Source organism: Salmo salar, chromosome ssa22, assembly GCF_905237065.1.
Source record: "Salmo salar chromosome ssa22, Ssal_v3.1, whole genome shotgun sequence".
Classification (NCBI taxonomy): domain Eukaryota; kingdom Metazoa; phylum Chordata; class Actinopteri; order Salmoniformes; family Salmonidae; genus Salmo; species Salmo salar.
In genome coordinates this window covers 36,067,520-36,084,121 of record NC_059463.1, presented here as the reverse complement: position 1 = coordinate 36,084,121, position 16,602 = coordinate 36,067,520, and the positions used below count along the sequence as shown (strand labels likewise).

The following is a 16,602-nucleotide window of genomic DNA, read 5'->3' as shown; positions in this document are numbered from 1 at the left end:
TGTTGGTCATCATCTATTGCTGTGTATCTTGTGATTGTGAGCACACGTCCCCCTGGTGGCTGAAGACAGAACCAAGAAACAATTCGGGTTGGAATACCCAGAATGCAACTGGGATCCCCTAAGCAACATAATGCTTCCAGAAATCAATAATAAAGATGGACGTCTTTGTTTGGGTGCTGATAACTTTATATACATGGCCATTTTTTGAGTTCAGTGTAGCACAAAAAACGGACGATTTCAATTCTACTTTTGCACGCGCTAACGAATCGGTCATTGATTTGTTAGGTAAGCAGAATTTCACGGATTATGAGAATTCCAACGCTCTAGACGTTGAGATTGTTTCAACTGCATCGAATGTGGTTAGCACAAGAGATGGGACTGGTTTTAGTACACCGTCAACTACAGAGTCTACGCCACCGTCCATGTCTCCTCAAGTACCTCTGCCACTCTCCGGCTCCCTGCCTCCCCCTGTCACGGATGGTAAGGACGGTTGATTGTCTCTCAAAATGTAAAGTCTCTGCACCCTACTTCCTGTACTATGCTGCCCCACCAAGCAAAAGAGCAGTAACTGCTCATAGAGTGAAACTGAGAAAAATGACTTCAAAGTTTTTTTTATTGTTCAGCCAAATGAATTCTAGGCAGATCATTTGAGATGTGGTTGTCTGTTGTCTTACTATGAGGTTATTTTTTATTCATATTGACCCTGACTTCTGACATGACATTTGTCCCTAGACGGCAGTTATTGCCTTCTTGCTTGGTACACCCACTGGAATACGTTTCCATGACGATTGTTTTTGACACAAACTTGTGTTAATATATTTATTTGTATGTGGCTGTCCTTGTCATATAGTTTGATACTTGTATCAACGAAGAACAATAAACAATACCAAGGTCAACCGTAGACACAGCAGCACAACGCTCAGTGAAACCAAGGTAAAAGGCAGTAAGTAACTGACGTGTGTGATGACAGTTACTGACTTTTTCCTTGGTTTCACCTTAACTTTTTGCAGTTACTGCGAACATGACCCCCCATTTTCTCCAATACACAACACAATGGAGGCAGGATATTTGTCCACACGATAAAGCATGTATTTAATGTATGAAAAAAAGGGAATAACACATTTTGGACCAAATGCTCAGTTACTGCTCTTTTGCTTGGTAGGGCAGTAGGGCCTACACTACTTTAGACAGAATAACCCTTATCAGAGAGATTTAAAGGAAATGTATTTGTTTGAAAGTATTTGAACAGGGCCATACATAAGGGTACATAGCAATCTACATGTGATGTGGTTTGTGTATAGTCCAATAAAGCCCTTAACATGGGTAAAAGGGTGGGTAGGCCTATACCCCGTTATGTTATAGCAAGCCTAACATAAGGTGGACTCTATCTATCTATCTATCTATCTATCTATCTATCTATCTATCTATCTATCTATCTATCTATCTATCTATCTATCTATCTATGGGTTACTATTATATTGATGTGGTCCCTTAGATGTAGGGTGTATCCCAAATGGCATCCTATTCCTTATACAGTCCACTACCCTATGGGCCCTGGTCAAAAGTAGTGCTCTATATTGTGAATAGGGTGCCATTTGGGATGAGTCTTGGAAATCCCAGAACTGGGGCAACAGCACATTGGTTACATTGTGGTAGGCAACTCGTCTGTCTAGTGAGACTAACACACGCGTAAGGATCAGGGAATTAGACTAGGTGTAACCCATTAGGTGAGCTCTGTCTAGGTTGCTGTGTCACTCAGTTAAATTAGCATTCTTTATCCTCAGTTTCCAGAATTTGCCCGTGCGATCAATTAAAGGACCAGTGTGACCCCAACTGTTGCTGTGACCCAGATTGCAGACAAGAATTAGCTCTCTTCACCGGCTGTACAGTGAAAACAGTCCGGCAAGTCACTAGTACTCCTCTTTTATTTTCTGATGACTTGGGGTTTGACATGATCAATGTAATAATTAATCTATGTGTTCTTTCCAGTGGTGAGCCGAAGCTTTGCGGTCAGGACGTGGTCACCTACACTATTAGTGAAACTATAGACGGCTATGCTCAGGTGCAGAAGTCTGTCCAGCAGGAGGTTAACCTAGACGTCTTCTGCATACAGTCAACTAACTGTAAGTTTAATAGGCCTTGATATAATATAATCTAGGCTGTGGCTATGGATACAGAGCCTCGCCTCACCCCCACCCGCCCTTTCGGAAACTTTTTTTAGTTTTACATTTTTTTAAACTAAGGATCCGGATCACATTAGTTTTTCTAACGTAGCTGCTGCTCACTCCCCCTCCCTTCATGTTTCTCTCTTTACTCACCCTCTTTTGAACCCTGATGATGTCTGCCTCATAAAAACCCTATGGCGATTTGAACGACTTTCCAAAACATTTTATGAAGGCTACAACATTCTCTGTCTGTTGTAATGGATATTGCAGTTGCACAAGCAGGACGCAGTCCTTACATTTTCAGCGTTTTGTGTGATGATGAAGGCCAATCTTTAAAGTTGCTGCCATATTGTAGTTCCTGAAAAAAGAACACTACTTGACTGCCTGTCTGCCTCCTGCACAGCTTAGCCAATGTTTGCAATGATGATTAAAAAAATAACATTCAATTGCTAATTAGACTGGCTGTCTGTGTCTTTCTGCATTCCACCTCTAGGTAGCCAAGCTTTCTAGGCGGCAAGTATGTTGGCAGTGGAGTGGGCACTCGGCTATGTAAAAAAAAATATATATATTATAATAATAATATAATATTATAATAATGCATTTGCGCATAATTTTATGTTTGGGCAAATTGGGATACTGAAACTCCATATCTGTAGCCACTCTGTACAATCCATGACGTGATTATTATGCTCCCTCCACTCTAGTTCTTTAACGTCTTTGGTTTACTAGCAGTTTATTCATGTTAGTTGATCATTATCTGACATAAGTAGGGACATACACACATGTAATAACAAAGAACACACCTGTAATCACTCGAAGAATGTGAATGTGGAATTCTTGAATTTCAAACATTTTAAAGCATAATTGATCTATGAGTCTATGATAAGGTGACAATTATCTATATACTGTACATCTGTGTTGAAGATGAGGCAGGACTGTCCCTCGCCACACCTGAGGTTCCTTCCGCAGGGAACTTCGATGGCCTCTACAAGCACTTTGTGCAGTTCTTGTTTGGTTCTGCCAATAATGGGGCCACAACGTCTACAGTGGAACCTCTAACTTCACCTGGATACCTGGTGAGACTCACTCAAACCCCACACTGTTGACAATGTCCATCAAGAAGAATCAACAGTGTTTTTGTTGCGAGATTGTTTTCTGGTGATAGTACAAGATACTTAATAGTGCAATATCCTTGGGATCTACAATGAACAAAGTTTGACACTAGCTTCAGTTAGCGCCTTCACTCTCTTTCCAACTCTTTCCCCCCCCCCTTCAGTACGGAGATGTCATAGAAACGGAGGAAGAAAGCGGAGGAAGGGAATTCTTCCGGTTGCCGGCCCCCTCTGTTACGGCCCACTGCTCTGACCTGAACCCTGCAGGTACCAGAGACTGTTCAGCTCCATGTACATCCACACTGTCAGTATTGGCCCCTTCCCAATTAGGTCCCTAGTTTTTCAAAGATCTGAAGGGGCTGAAGCAGCACTGTGATGGCTCTACTTACAGTTGAAGTTGGAAGTTTACATACACTTAGGTTGGAGTCATTAAAACTTGTTTTTCAACCACTCCACAAATGTCTTGTTAACAAACTATAGTTTAAGACATCTATTTTGTGCATGACACAAGTAATTTTTCCAACAATTGTTTACAGACAGATTATTTAACTTATAATTCACTGTATCACAATTCCAGTGGGTCAGAAGTTTACATACACTGAGTTTACTGTGCCTTTTAACAGCTTGGAAAATTCCAGAAAATGATGTCATGGCTTTAGAAGCTTCTTTAGAAGGCTAATTGACATCATTTGAGTCAATTGGAGGTGAACCTGTGGATGTATTTCAAGGCCTACCTTCAAACTCAGTGCCTCTTTGCTTGACATCATGGGAAACTCAAAAGAAATCAGCCAAGACCTCAGAAAATAAATTGTAGACCTCCACAAGTCTGGTTCATCCTTGGAAGCAATTTCCAAATGGCTGAAGGTACCACGTTTATCTGTACAAACAATAGTACGCAAGTATAAAGACCATGGGACCACGCAGCCGTCAGACCGCTCAGGAAGGAGACGCATTCTGTCTGTTAGAGATGAACGTACTTTGGTGCAAAAAGTACAAATCAATCCCAGAACAACAGCAAAGGACCTTGTGAAGATGCTGGAGGAAACAGGTACAAAAGTATCTATATCCATAGTAAAACGAGTCCTATATCGACATAACCTGAAAGGCCGCTCAGCAAGGAAGAAGCCACTGCTCCAAAACCGCCATAAAAAAGCCAGACTACGGTTTGCAACTGCACATGGGGACAAAGATCGTACTTTTTGGAGAAATGTCCTCTGGTTTGATGAAACAAAAATAGAACTGTTTGGCAATAATGACCATCGTTGTGTTTGGAGGAAAAAGGGGGAGGCTTGCAACCCGAAAAACACCATCCCAACTGTGAAGCACGAGGGTGGCAGCATCATGTTGTGGGGGTGCTTTGCTGCAGGAGGGACTGGTGCACTTCACAAAATAGATGGCATCATGAGGTAGGAAAATGATGTGGATATATTGAAGCAACATCTCAAGACATCAGTCAGGAAGTTAAAGCTTGGTCACAAATGGGTCTTCCAAATGGACAATGACCCCAAGCATACTTCCAAAGTTGTGGCAAAATGGCTTAAAGACAACAAAGTCAAAGTATTGGAGTGGCCATCACAAAGCCCTGACCTCAATCCTATAGAAAATTTGTTAGCAGAACTGAAAAAGTGTGTGCGAGCAAAGAGGCCTACAAACCTGACTCAGTTACACCAGCTCTGTCAGGAGGAATGGGCCAAAATTCACCCCACTTATTGTGGCAAGCTTGTGGAAGGCTACCCGAAACGTTTGATCCAAGTTAAGCAATTGAAAGGCAATGCTACCACATATTAATTGAGTGTATGTAAACTTCTGACCCACAGGAAATGTGATGAAAGAAATAAAAGCTGAAATAAATCATTCTTTCTACTATTATTCTGACATTTCACATTCTTAAAATAAAGTGGTGATCCTAACTGACCTAAGACAGGGCATTTTTACTAGGATTAAATGTCAGGAATTGTGAAAAACTGAGTTTAAATGTGTATGTAAGCTTCCGACTTCAACTGTATATACTGATACATTGAGCCATGGAGCTTTTCACATTGCTTTCACCTATTTAGTCCTTTTCGATCAGGGAAATATAAAAGTGCTAGGGACCAACATGGAACCAGACCAGGGCTGAGTGTTCTGTGTTTGTATGGAAGAGGAGGAGGATGTTTGAGGGGAAGGGACCAGAGGCCAAAATCGAAGTGGGTCACAATGTAACGACACCACTTAAGTTTTGTCCTCATCCTTCACTTTAGCCTAAACCTCTCTCATCAAATTGTATTTGTGACATGCATTTTCAGCATTCCTGAGGGAGCAGAGCAATAGATGCATGCGGAGCCTGGTCCTGGAGAGGGACTGTACCACCCTGCAGGCCCTGAACATGCACAGCTACACTGACCCCCGCATCCTCTCTGTGAGTTGGTCTCACCTTGATGTTCAGCTTTATGTTTTGGAAAGTGCAAAATGTATTTCTCTTAGTCACTGTCCAATGAAAATCAAAATTGTAAAAGTTAATGTTCTGTCAACTCATACCCAAATAATGTTGTTGACTAGTCCTTTACTTGTAGTTGTGGCCAGCATAAATGAGAGAAAAACCACTCTAAAACCCAACTTGTATCTGAACAGACCAATTCCTTTTTTATTTCACAGAAGAAGAGTGAAGATGCGCGATTTGTGGCTGTGGAGGTGACCTCCATCGTTCTGCAATCTTTGGAGGGGACTCAGACCCAGCTGAATATCACTGGTGACTTGAGCCTGGACCCGCTACTGTTGGTCTCTGTGGCCCCTGACTCAGTAGTGTGCTTCAATGTGGTGCTCCAGGTGAAGTCTGAAGCCTCACAAAGCAAGCTACACAGGATGGCCGCTCGGCCTACTTGGGTAAAAAAAGAACATGCAAACGTGTGCAGCGAGGCAATTTGTAACCCCTCGCAAGTACGCAGGAATGCTATTTTGCATTGGTGAATGTGACAGATACCCTGTCTCATGGCCAAGGGAGCTGGTAGGTGGGAATGAGGAGAACCCAAATTTGTGGTAAAATAGAACTTTATTTTGTTGCCTTTGCTTGATTGTAGGAAACATGGCATGATTTTAAGACTTGTCCTAATCATAAACATTCAGACTCATCACTAATGTCAAATTCTGACATTCTGTTTTCCTCTGCTGACAGGTTGGTTACACGGTCACGTACAGTGAGGCTGGAGACATTGTGAATGTGACCGCGTCCTTGGTCCTTGGCGAAATCGACCGTAACATGGTCCCAATGGAGCAGGAGTTTCAAATTGAATTCGTCCAGGTGCCATATTTATGTTGTTTTTTTTGCATTTTGCATAGTTCTATGCCATAGAATATTTTAGCATTTTGCATCAACCCAGAAAAGTGGTTTACTCTTAATGTAAACGAAAGCCAAAATCACTATCACTTCAGTCAGTAATACCTCTCTCCCCTTGATGTCTTCTGCTAGCAGAATGTTGACCAAGTGGCTCTCCCCTCCAGTGGGAATCCTGGTTATGTTGTGGGGCTCCCTCTACTGGCTGGATCCAAAACAGCAGAATATCCTTTTTTGGAGTGGCCAGAGTGAGTTAGGTATAATTCCTCTTAAATGGCACATTCTTCATTAGTTTTCACTTCATCAACTATCCATTTGTTGTGATCAAAGTGGCATGGGATCCCTTTGAAGAGCAGATGCTTCAGCTTTCTATGAGCTGTTGATTCACTAGTTCTTTGGTTTTCTTAAAATAACTTCCTATTTTGCTTTTTTTTAAGAGATATGAATATGCACCCTATTACTGACTCAATATTGAAGAACCCATATTAAAACGTGTATATGAAACCTATAAGTTATATCTGAGTATTTCTCAAACTTGACGAGAGGTCACACATAATGTATTTGTGTCCTTAACTGTCCTGCTCACTGGAATAGTTCACAGTGCTGATTCGAGGGGAGCTTTTACCCTCCTCCATGGCTCCAAACTGTCAGACTGTCTCAGAGGGCCCCATCACCGCTCCCCTGTCCTGTTCGGGGTCGACATGGTGTCAGGCTGCACGTTGAGGTGAGAGAGGAAGACTGCTCTGTTCTACAGGACCTAAGGCCCAATCCCAAACAAATCCCTTGCCACTTTTTCTTGTCCCTCACCCCCTAATGTTAATGTCTTTGGTTGTTTGTAAGTAACTAAGGCATAGGGGTGAAGGGTTGGTTAGGGAAATACTGTATTTCTCTTATCTCTCTATAGGTTGGATGAGACTGCTAACTGCTCAGTGGTATCAGAAGTGGTTCTAGGAGTATTGAGGGGACAAAGCTTCCCCCGGTATGTGGCCTCTTTTGGGAATTCCCCACCTCAGCACCCAATGGACTGGGTGCCAATAAGGAACCAAACCAAACCTACGGTGAGAAACTTTGGGCAAAGTATTTTCATTGCATGTTGGTGGAAGAAAATATTATTTGAATGTTGTGATGTAGATGTTCCTGTCATACCATATATTAAGGATACAGAGACAACCATTACATTACAACCATTAAAACATACTCCAACGATGACACAAAACAGTAGATGAAATTGATAAGACATTTGGATTGAATCTTGAAAGTTTCCAGAGATGGGATGGTTGATTGAAGGATTTCCACCACCAACAGACATAGTTGGTTATGAGAAGTGCTTTTTCCGGTTTCTCAACAACCACAATGGTGTAAACAACAATGACTCCATATTGATGGTTGGTAACAGCCCTTATATGTTTCTATTCTCTTGGACTAAGCAGGAAGCTCAGAGTTGCAGCATTCCCCTGTCTCTTCACCTGGAAGTGCAATGGACCCAATATGGATCCCTGGTGAACCCGCAGGCTCAGATTGTCAGTGTCATTGAAGTGATTCACACCAACACCAGCAACCTGGTAAACCTTGAGTCATCTTAAACATTATGCGACTTGGGACAGTTTCCCAGATTAGGCCAACTGCTATACTAAAAAAGTATGCTCAATGGAGAATCTCCATGAAAGTGCTTTTTAGTCCAGGACTAGGCTTAGTTTGTTTAACTGCTTTGGTACTATTTTCACAAGTATGTGGTACATTTTCACAACTCTTAGTACAAAACTCCAAACTGGTCACACTTGTAAAGCAGCCAGTCTTTCATTCAAAACCTGTCATTGTGCATTCATTTGGATTGTAAAAATCTCTCACCACACAACCATTGATTCAAAATATACACTACCGTTCAAAAGTTTGGGGTCACTTAGAAATGTCCTTGTTTTTGAAAGAAAAGCTATTTTTTTGTCCATTAAAATAACATATAATTTATCAGAAATACAGTGTAGACATTGTTAATATTGTAAATTACTATTGTAGCTGGAAACGGCTGATTATTAATGGAATATCTACATATTCATAGATATATATATGCGTACAGAGGCCCATTAACAGCAACCATCACGCCTGTGTTCCAATGGCACATTGTGTTAGCTAATCCAAGTTTATAATTTTAAAAGGCTAATTGATCATTAGAAAACTATTTTGCAATTATGTTAGCACAGCTGAAAACTGTTGTTCTAATTAAAGAAGCAATAAAACTGGCCTTCTTTAGACTAGTTGAGTATCTGGAGCATCAGCATTTGTGGGTTCGATTACAGGCTCAAAATGTCCAGAAACAAAGAACTTTCTTCTGAAACTCGTCAGTCTATTCTTGTTCTGAGAAATGAAGGCTATTCCATGCGAGAAATTGCCAAGAAACTGAAGATCTCATACAACGTTTGTGAAATATAATGATAACATTGGTTCAATCACCAAAACACTACATAATGATATCTTTTCAATTTTGTCATTTTAACTACCAGTTAATCCAATAGCAAACAATACAAGATGCGTGTTTCAAGTCACCCTTAGAAGTGTTGAACGTGATATGCTACAGTACTGAAGATTACAGAAAATCTATCATTTCCATAATACCTATCCAATTTGCAATCAAAGGTGTGACCGATGAAGACATCCTCTACAATCATTCATGCCAAAAAACATAGGTGTAATGTCTGTAATCAAATTTAAGAAATTAATGAAACAATTAAATAAATGAAAATAAAACTGTTTAGCACGCACTTATTTTCATCAAGCCTGTCTTGATCATTTGGTCACAAATTCTCATCCACATGACAGTGAATGTCATCATTGTTTATGCACCGCGGGAAAAACCTTTTGCCATGGCGAATCCAAACTTGAAATTGGTCTGCACTGATTTTGTCGCATGACTCATTCATGGCTAGAAGGAGGGTGGCACGCTTATGGGGATGCTGATCGTACACTTTCCACCATGCTGAAAAAAGTTCCTCAATAGGGTTGGCAGCTACTTGCTGTTTATTATCTATGCATAGTCACTTTACAAATTACCTCGACTATCCTGTCACCCCGCACATTTAAAACATGTTTTACCTTTATTTAACTAGGCAACTCAGTTAAGAACAAATTCTTCTTTTCAATGACGGCCTAGGAACAGTGGGTTATAACTGCCTTGTTCAGGAGCAGAACAACAGATTTTACCTTGTCAGCTCGGGGATTCGATCTTGCAACCTTTCGGTTACTAGTCCAACTCTCTAACCACTAGGCTACCTGCCGCCCATTGACTTGGTATATAGCCTCGTTATTGTTATGTACATTTCTCGTCTTTTTTATTTATTTTTTACTTTTATTTTATTAAGTAAATATTCTATCAACTATTTCTTGAATTGCATTGTTGGTTAAGGGCTTGTAAGTAAGCATTTCACAGTAATGTCTACACTGATTTGATTTGAAAGGAGAGTATGGGGTCACGAATGGGCCTGGAAACATGCCTGAACCACCTTTGCATGGTAGATCCTGACGTTGTCACACACAATGACATAGGTGACCCCTTCACCTTGACAGGCCTGCTCAAGTTCATTGAGGAGCACAATGAGGTGTGCAGGATTGTAGGATCCAAGTAATGGCCTACATCCTACCACACCATCTTCAGAGAAATCTGCACAAATGGTGATGTTTCCCCCACGTTGTCCAGGCACTGAGACGGTCGCCCGTTGGCCGTGTTTTGGCCAGGTTGAAGCCCGCTTCATCAACAAAGATATACTTGTGATGGTTCACAGCAGCATCAAGCACTATCACCCTCTAAAAATCTATTTTGGTTAGATCTTTTTACAGTATAGGTCCAATATGATATTGTGAAGTAGCATGTGCATCAAATCGTAAAAGTAATACAGTACAGTGCATTCGTAAAGTATTCAGACCCCTTGACCATTTCCACATTTTCTTAGATTGTTCAAGATACTCAGGAGACTGTTCCTATGTATATTACTCAGGAGACTGTTCCTATATACACTACCTTTCAAAAGTTTGGGGTCACTTAGAAATGTCCTTGTTTTTAAAAGAAAATATTTTTTTTGTCCATTAAAATAACATCAAATTGATCCGAAATACAGTGAAGACATTGTTAATGTTGTAAATTAATATTGTAGCTGGAAACTGCAGATTTTTTTTTAATGGAATATACATAGGCGTACAGAGGCCCATTATCAGCAACCATCACTCCTGTGTTCCAATGGTACGTTGTGTTAGCTAATCCAAGTTTATCATTTTAAAAGGCTAATTGATCATTAGAAAGCCCTTTTGCAATTATGTTAGCACAACTGAAAACCTTTGCTGATTAAAGAAGCAATTCAACGGGCCTTCTTTAGACTAGATGAGTATCTGGACCATCAGCATTTGTGGGTTCGATTACAGGCTCATAATGGCCAGAAACAAAGGACTTTCTTCTGAAACTCGTCAGTCTATTCTTGTTCTGAGAAATGAAGGCTATTCCATGCGAGAAATTGCTAAGAAACTGAAGATCTCTTTACAACGCTGTGTACTACTCCCTTCACAGAACAGCACAAACTGTCACTAACCAGAATAGAAAGAGGAGTGGGAGGCCTCGGTGCACAACTGAGCAAGAGGACAAGTACATTAGAGTGTCTAGCTTGAGAAACAGATGCCTCACAAGTCCTTAACTGGCAGCTTCATTAAATCGTACCCGCAAAACACCAGTTTCAATGTCAACAGTGAAGAGACGAGTCCGGCTGGCCTTCTAGGCAGAGTTGCAAAGAAAAAGCCATATCTCAGACTGGCCAATAAAAGATTAAGATGGGGAAAAGAACACAGACACTGGACAGAGGAAGATTGTTTGAGGTGTTCGGATCACAAAGAACATTCATGATACGCAGAAAAAATGAAAATATGCTGGAGGAGTGCTTGACACCATCTGTCAAGCATGGTGGAGACAATGTGATGGTCTGGGGGTGCTTTGGTGGTGGTAAAGTGGGAGATTTGTACAGGGTAAAAGGGATCTTTAAGAAGGAACACTATCACTCCATTTTGAAATGCCATGCCATACCCTGTGGACTGCGCTTAATTGGAGCCAATTACCTCCTACAACAGGACAATGACCCAAAGCACTGCTCCAAACTATGGAATAACTATTTAGGGAAGAAACAGTCAGCTGTTATTCTGTCTATAATGGAGTGGCCAGCACAGTCACCGGATCTCAACCCTATTGAGCTGTTGTGGGAGCAGCTTGACCATATGGTACGTAAAAAGTGCCCATCAAGCCAATCAAACTTGTGGGAGGTGCTTCAAGAAGCATGGGGTTAAATCTCTTCAGATTACCTCAACAAATTGACAACTAGAATGCCAAAGTTCTGCAAGGCTGTAATTGCTGCAAATGGAGGATTCTTTGACGAAAGCAAAATTTGAAGGACACAATTATTATTTCAATAAAAAAATCATTATTTATAACCTTGTCAACGTCTTGACTATATTTCCTATTCATTTTGCAACTATTTTCATGTATGCTTTCTTGGAAAACAAGGACATTTCTAAGTGACCCCAAACTTTTGAACGGTAGTGTATATTACTCAAATAAAATGATCTTGCAGCAGTGTAAAGTATAACAAGCATACACATTCAGAAAATATTGAGAAACGGATTTGATGCAACCAATTGAATATTGATTGAATAGTGCTCTTTATAGAAGCATTTGTCACAAAGTGCTTAACAAAAATGTAACTTTATCAGCTTGTATTTGTATAACAGCAACCAGAGCACCCATCGTGGCTACACTGATAAGTGTCTCACTTACTGACTGTAAGTCGCTCTGGAGAAGTGTCTGTTAAATGACCAAAATGTACATTTAATACATGTAGTCCACTTACCAAGATCATTATATGCCCTGTAATGGAACAGCAGACTTTCCTTAGAAATTTTAGGCTACTGTTAGATTCCCTTGATTCAACAGTAACTTCATTTATGCATCTTAAACATATTGCGAAGTGATGGAACAATAGAGTTTTTCTTCCAGACCTCTGGTCAATGCCATGACACCTTTATTTAACACCCTACTTATGTTTTATTGCCATTTTTCTTTTCCTCAGGCGTTACTCTCTGGAGGCAGTCGTGTCATGTCTGTCACCAGCTCTGTGACCTTTGTACCTGTGTCTGCAGCCGCCCGGCCGGGCTTCAAGGCCTCGCCCACTATCGACGCCAAGCTGCCTTACGACTTCTTCTTCCCTTTTGTGTGAACGACTGATAGACGGAAGAGTGGGCAGGTGTTGCACACACAAACACACACAAGAAACCGCAACTATGTTTTAATATCCTCACCAGCATACCACTTAGAATGCATGGCCAATACATTGCTTCATTGTTAATGATATGCTAGTGTGGATATTGATGTTGCCTCTCTTTAGAGTCACCTAGTACTGACCAAAATGTAGAGCAAAAAAAAACTGATGTTCTCTGATGGCACTCAGCAACAACCTTTTATTTATTTGTACATACTGTAGTTTAGATCAAATGAGTATATATAAAAAAAAATCAATAAAGCAACATTTTAATAATACTTTCACAGTGATTCATACTTGTATTGTCTTTGCATAGCAAGCAACAGGTATTCAGCAAAACAGCAAGATGCAACAAATTCATTACAGGATCTTATGTACAAAATATAAGCTGTCAATTCATTGCTTAGCTGAATAAAGGCATAGCACATATATCTAAAAATATCAAATAAGACGTATGTATGCTCATTGCAAAGTGAGATACTGGCATATGACATCAATGAAGTCTGATCAGCTTTTATAATCTGCTTAAATATGCAGATAATGGTTGGAAGGTTGACCTAATCATGTGGAATCTATCTAGCCTGAGTGCCAGTCTTTGTGCTATATTACCAACTCCTTGTCATTCATTGTCATGCCAAATGTTTGTTTATTGATCAATTCCAATAAAACTTTAGAAGTAGATAATGAAAAATGGCATCTTGTTCCTCTTCCGGCATCAGTACTCAATGTCATGCTGTCGCAGGAGAGCCCGTAGTTTACTGTTCTCTTGTTCCTAAAGAGGTGAAGAGATTGAAGGGTGTGTTGAAAAAGGGTCTATTGACTGACTGTAAGACACACTGTATAAGAGTGTACTAAATTACCAAAATGTAAATGTCTTTAAACTTGTCTTGGGCGGGTAGGGGTTTGGGTTCCCGGAGGCTGGCCAACTCACCGTCTTGCCGCTGCGCTCTTGTAGCTCGCTAACTTGCTGGACCAGTTTATCATTGCTCTCCTTCAGCTTGTGAACTTTGCGATCGGCCCTTGCCTTCACAGACACCAGGATACCTGAGTGGTGTGAGAAAACATGACATGTTGGACACAAACCCATTTTACAACATTGGTGACCTAGCTAGCTGTGTGACATAAAGGTTGTGTTCATTAGGGCATGCATTGGATAAAGCTTTAAAATTTGTTTCTGTTTCAGTCCATTTTCTTCCCTTTGATGCCTAATGAACATCAACAAAGTGACACATTTCTCACCGTTGACTATCCTGGCCACCCTCCAGAGCCTGAGGAGGATCAGGAGGCCCATAGAGGCGTCAAAAGCATCTTCACTGGCTGTATACACAACATCCAGGATGAAGGACACAATCACTACCAGCCCGTCAAACACCTCAAACTTGTGATGGAAGAACTCCAGCTGGTAAGCAAAGAGCTTCCCAGCCAGCTCCACCATGAAGAAGGTGAGAAGAGCCAGACTCAGGTAGTGGAACACCTGGTGAAGAGGGAAAGGACAGAAGAGTTGTTGAAGGAAGTTTGGGGTCACAGATTTTTTTGGGCTGTGTAGTGTTGTCCCCAGGACCGACTTTGGGAAACTGCACTCTAGACTCACCACAGGGGCAATGTGTCCATGCTCCAAATCGATGATTGTTAGGTCGATCAGTAGCTCGACCAGAACAAAGATGGCATCCAGGATGACCAGGCACACCACAGCTATCTAAACCAGAGGCAAACATTCATCAGACAAGACCAACCTTCTGACAAGCATATGTGAGAATTTACTGTCTCATATTTGCAGCCTAGACTGAAACACACACACGCACACATTCCCCATCCACAGTTGACATTTGATTTGAGCAAAGGTAACATTTACTAGCTGTGTTTGATTGACAGTATGAGCATTGCCTACTCCACTCATATTCCATACCTGGAATTTGTCGGAGCTGTAGAGCATCTTCAGGGAGTCTCTGAGGGAGAGTTCCCCCTGGGGCATCTGTCCTGTGGCTGGTCCCAGCTCCTCACTAGCTTCATGTAGCTCCTCATCCTGCCACTGGGTTGTGTGGTCGTCACCCACCGTGGTGAAATGCCTCAGGTACTTGGACATAGTGATGCAGGGGGATGGGGTGGCCCACCAAAAAGAGACAGTTTTCCTGCAAGGGCATGTGGAAATTAAAGGTTAAAAGTTTAACTGAATGTAATTTAAAAACCTCTGATAGTCTTTGGGGGGAGGGCTTCTGTGGTGGAGTTGTCTCCCTGTTGCAACTTGTAATTAAACTGGATTGATTTTCATTGACCTTATCAATGACTGCTCTCCTTTTTGTTCACCTGGAAATTACTATTACAACATCGATGTACTGTATTTGGTCCCGTGTGGCTCAGTTGGTAGAGCATGGTGTTTGCAACGCCAGGGTTGTGGGTTTGATTCCCACGGGGGACCAGTACGGGAAAAAATTATAATAATATTGTATGAAATGTATGCATTCACTACTGTAAGTCGCTCTGGATAAGAGCGTCTGCTAAATGACTAAAATGTAAATGTAACATGTATTTAACATAATTCTCTCTCTACTAAGCTAACATATGGAATTGTTTAAGATGATCATGATCATTTCGAATTTTAAGACCCCTGTAGGTATAAAATAAATGGCAAAACAGACAGTCCAAAAATAAATCATAAGGTTTTGAAGTGTCTGAACTATATCTAGGAGAAATAAGAAAGCTCAGGAAATATTTTAGTTTTTTGGGCACATATTTAACCCCTTTTTTCTGTTGGCACAAAACTACCTCCCATAAAAAAAATGTTTTTACTGGTACCGGATTACCTTCAGACGAGCCCTGTGACACTTGTGGGGTTCATAGAACAAAACGGAGATCACCATCGTGTTCGTGGGATCCTCATCTTCCCATAGAGTGGTCATATTAGATGGCCAAACCTCATGGTTTGACAAACACAGCTGTAGCTCAGCAATCTTCCGTTGCGGAAGGCGACATAAGATGCGGTGGATTGCCAATGAAAAAACAGATCTCTAGCTTAAACTGATGGATTTTGGTGGGAATTGTCTTTATTATGGTACTTAGATTGAGGCACAGGTGTGTCAATAGACTCTTAAGGATGTTTATGCTAAAACTTTCAAATGTCACAAGTTTGTCTGAGGTACAATAACACAATAGAACTATATTGTTTACTGTTTATCCAAAGCTTTCCACTCATTTCCTAACATGGACATTGTTAGTATGACCAATTTACTAGCATTAACATGGAGGTTCATATTTTCACCAGCTGTATTTCTGCAAACACACATTGAGTAGTCTCTGGAATAAATATTTTATAAACCATCATATTATCATATACACAAAGAATAGGCAACCTGTTGTAACTTACCTGCCTTAAAGTCTATGAACGACTGCTCAACAGTCAGGATGAATTGGCACTTATGTGTTTCCCAGCTGTGAATTGTACAATATTGGTATACTTCTCCTTTTAAACATTGCAAAACCATGCAAGATGTTAACAAACCAAACCCTCTTTCTCAAGATGCAAGTTAACTGTGTGGGCAGCCCATGTTAAATTTCCCCCAAAAATCTAGACCAATATAGTTTATCATTACAATAGATATTTTGTTTTATAAAAAATAATAAACATCTTCTGCCTTGCAATTGCCAAGTGCCTGATATAATTGATTTTGTAGCCAATAAGCTTTAACTTTAGTGATCATGGTCAACAAATGGTTTTAACAATAACGTGTGTAAAATAC

The 16,602-nt window shown here is 40.7% G+C and overlaps 2 protein-coding genes across 5 annotated transcripts; one reads left to right on the top strand and one right to left on the bottom strand.

Annotated features, from left to right (window-relative positions):
* The first annotated feature begins 115 nt into the window (after window positions 1-115).
* LOC106583315 (tectonic-1) lies at window positions 116-13,152 on the top strand. Of its 3 annotated transcripts, none has more exons than XM_014167366.2 (13): window positions 117-480; window positions 1,785-1,902; window positions 1,990-2,123; window positions 3,090-3,241; window positions 3,442-3,544; window positions 5,563-5,675; window positions 5,912-6,082; window positions 6,429-6,554; window positions 6,726-6,811; window positions 7,174-7,311; window positions 7,492-7,645; window positions 8,018-8,149; window positions 12,680-13,152. In XM_014167366.2, the coding sequence occupies exons 1-13, from the start codon at window positions 156-158 to the stop codon at window positions 12,824-12,826; spliced, it is 1,899 nt and encodes a 632-aa protein (XP_014022841.1). In that variant the 5' UTR covers window positions 117-155; the 3' UTR covers window positions 12,827-13,152. The 3 variants fall into 3 exon arrangements, with proteins under 3 accessions (XP_014022842.1, XP_014022841.1, XP_014022840.1); XM_014167365.2 differs by having other exon boundaries at window positions 6,723-6,811; XM_014167367.2 differs by lacking the exon at window positions 8,018-8,149 and having other exon boundaries at window positions 116-480; window positions 6,723-6,811.
* LOC106583317 (voltage-gated hydrogen channel 1) lies at window positions 13,048-16,340 on the bottom strand. 2 transcript variants are annotated; one of them, XM_014167372.2, is made up of 6 exons: window positions 16,234-16,340; window positions 14,775-14,997; window positions 14,460-14,564; window positions 14,108-14,342; window positions 13,800-13,912; window positions 13,048-13,640 (listed from the first exon to the last, which is right to left on the bottom strand). In XM_014167372.2, exons 2-6 carry the CDS (start codon window positions 14,949-14,951, stop codon window positions 13,584-13,586), a joined length of 687 nt encoding a protein of 228 aa, XP_014022847.1. In that variant the 5' UTR covers window positions 14,952-14,997; window positions 16,234-16,340; the 3' UTR covers window positions 13,048-13,583. The 2 variants fall into 2 exon arrangements, with proteins under 2 accessions (XP_014022847.1, XP_014022845.1); XM_014167370.2 differs by having other exon boundaries at window positions 16,230-16,332.
* Window positions 16,341-16,602: the final 262 nt, after the last annotated feature.

Bases quoted from the DNA above. Each gene is read 5' to 3' on its own strand.
- LOC106583315 (XM_014167365.2), top strand. From the start codon at position 156: ATGGACGTCTTTGTTTGGGTGCTGATAACTTTATATACATGGCCATTT. The intron at 6,083-6,428 runs GTGAAGTCTGAA...CTCTGCTGACAG, and splicing joins GCTTCAATGTGGTGCTCCAG to GTTGGTTACACGGTCACGTA. The intron at 7,312-7,491 runs GTGAGAGAGGAA...ATCTCTCTATAG, and splicing joins GTGTCAGGCTGCACGTTGAG to GTTGGATGAGACTGCTAACT.
- LOC106583317 (XM_014167372.2), bottom strand. From the start codon at position 14,951: ATGTCCAAGTACCTGAGGCATTTCACCACGGTGGGTGACGACCACACA. The intron at 14,343-14,459 runs GTGAGTCTAGAG...CCTCTTCACCAG, and splicing joins ATGGACACATTGCCCCTGTG to GTGTTCCACTACCTGAGTCT. The intron at 13,913-14,107 runs GTGAGAAATGTG...CACACCACTCAG, and splicing joins GGTGGCCAGGATAGTCAACG to GTATCCTGGTGTCTGTGAAG.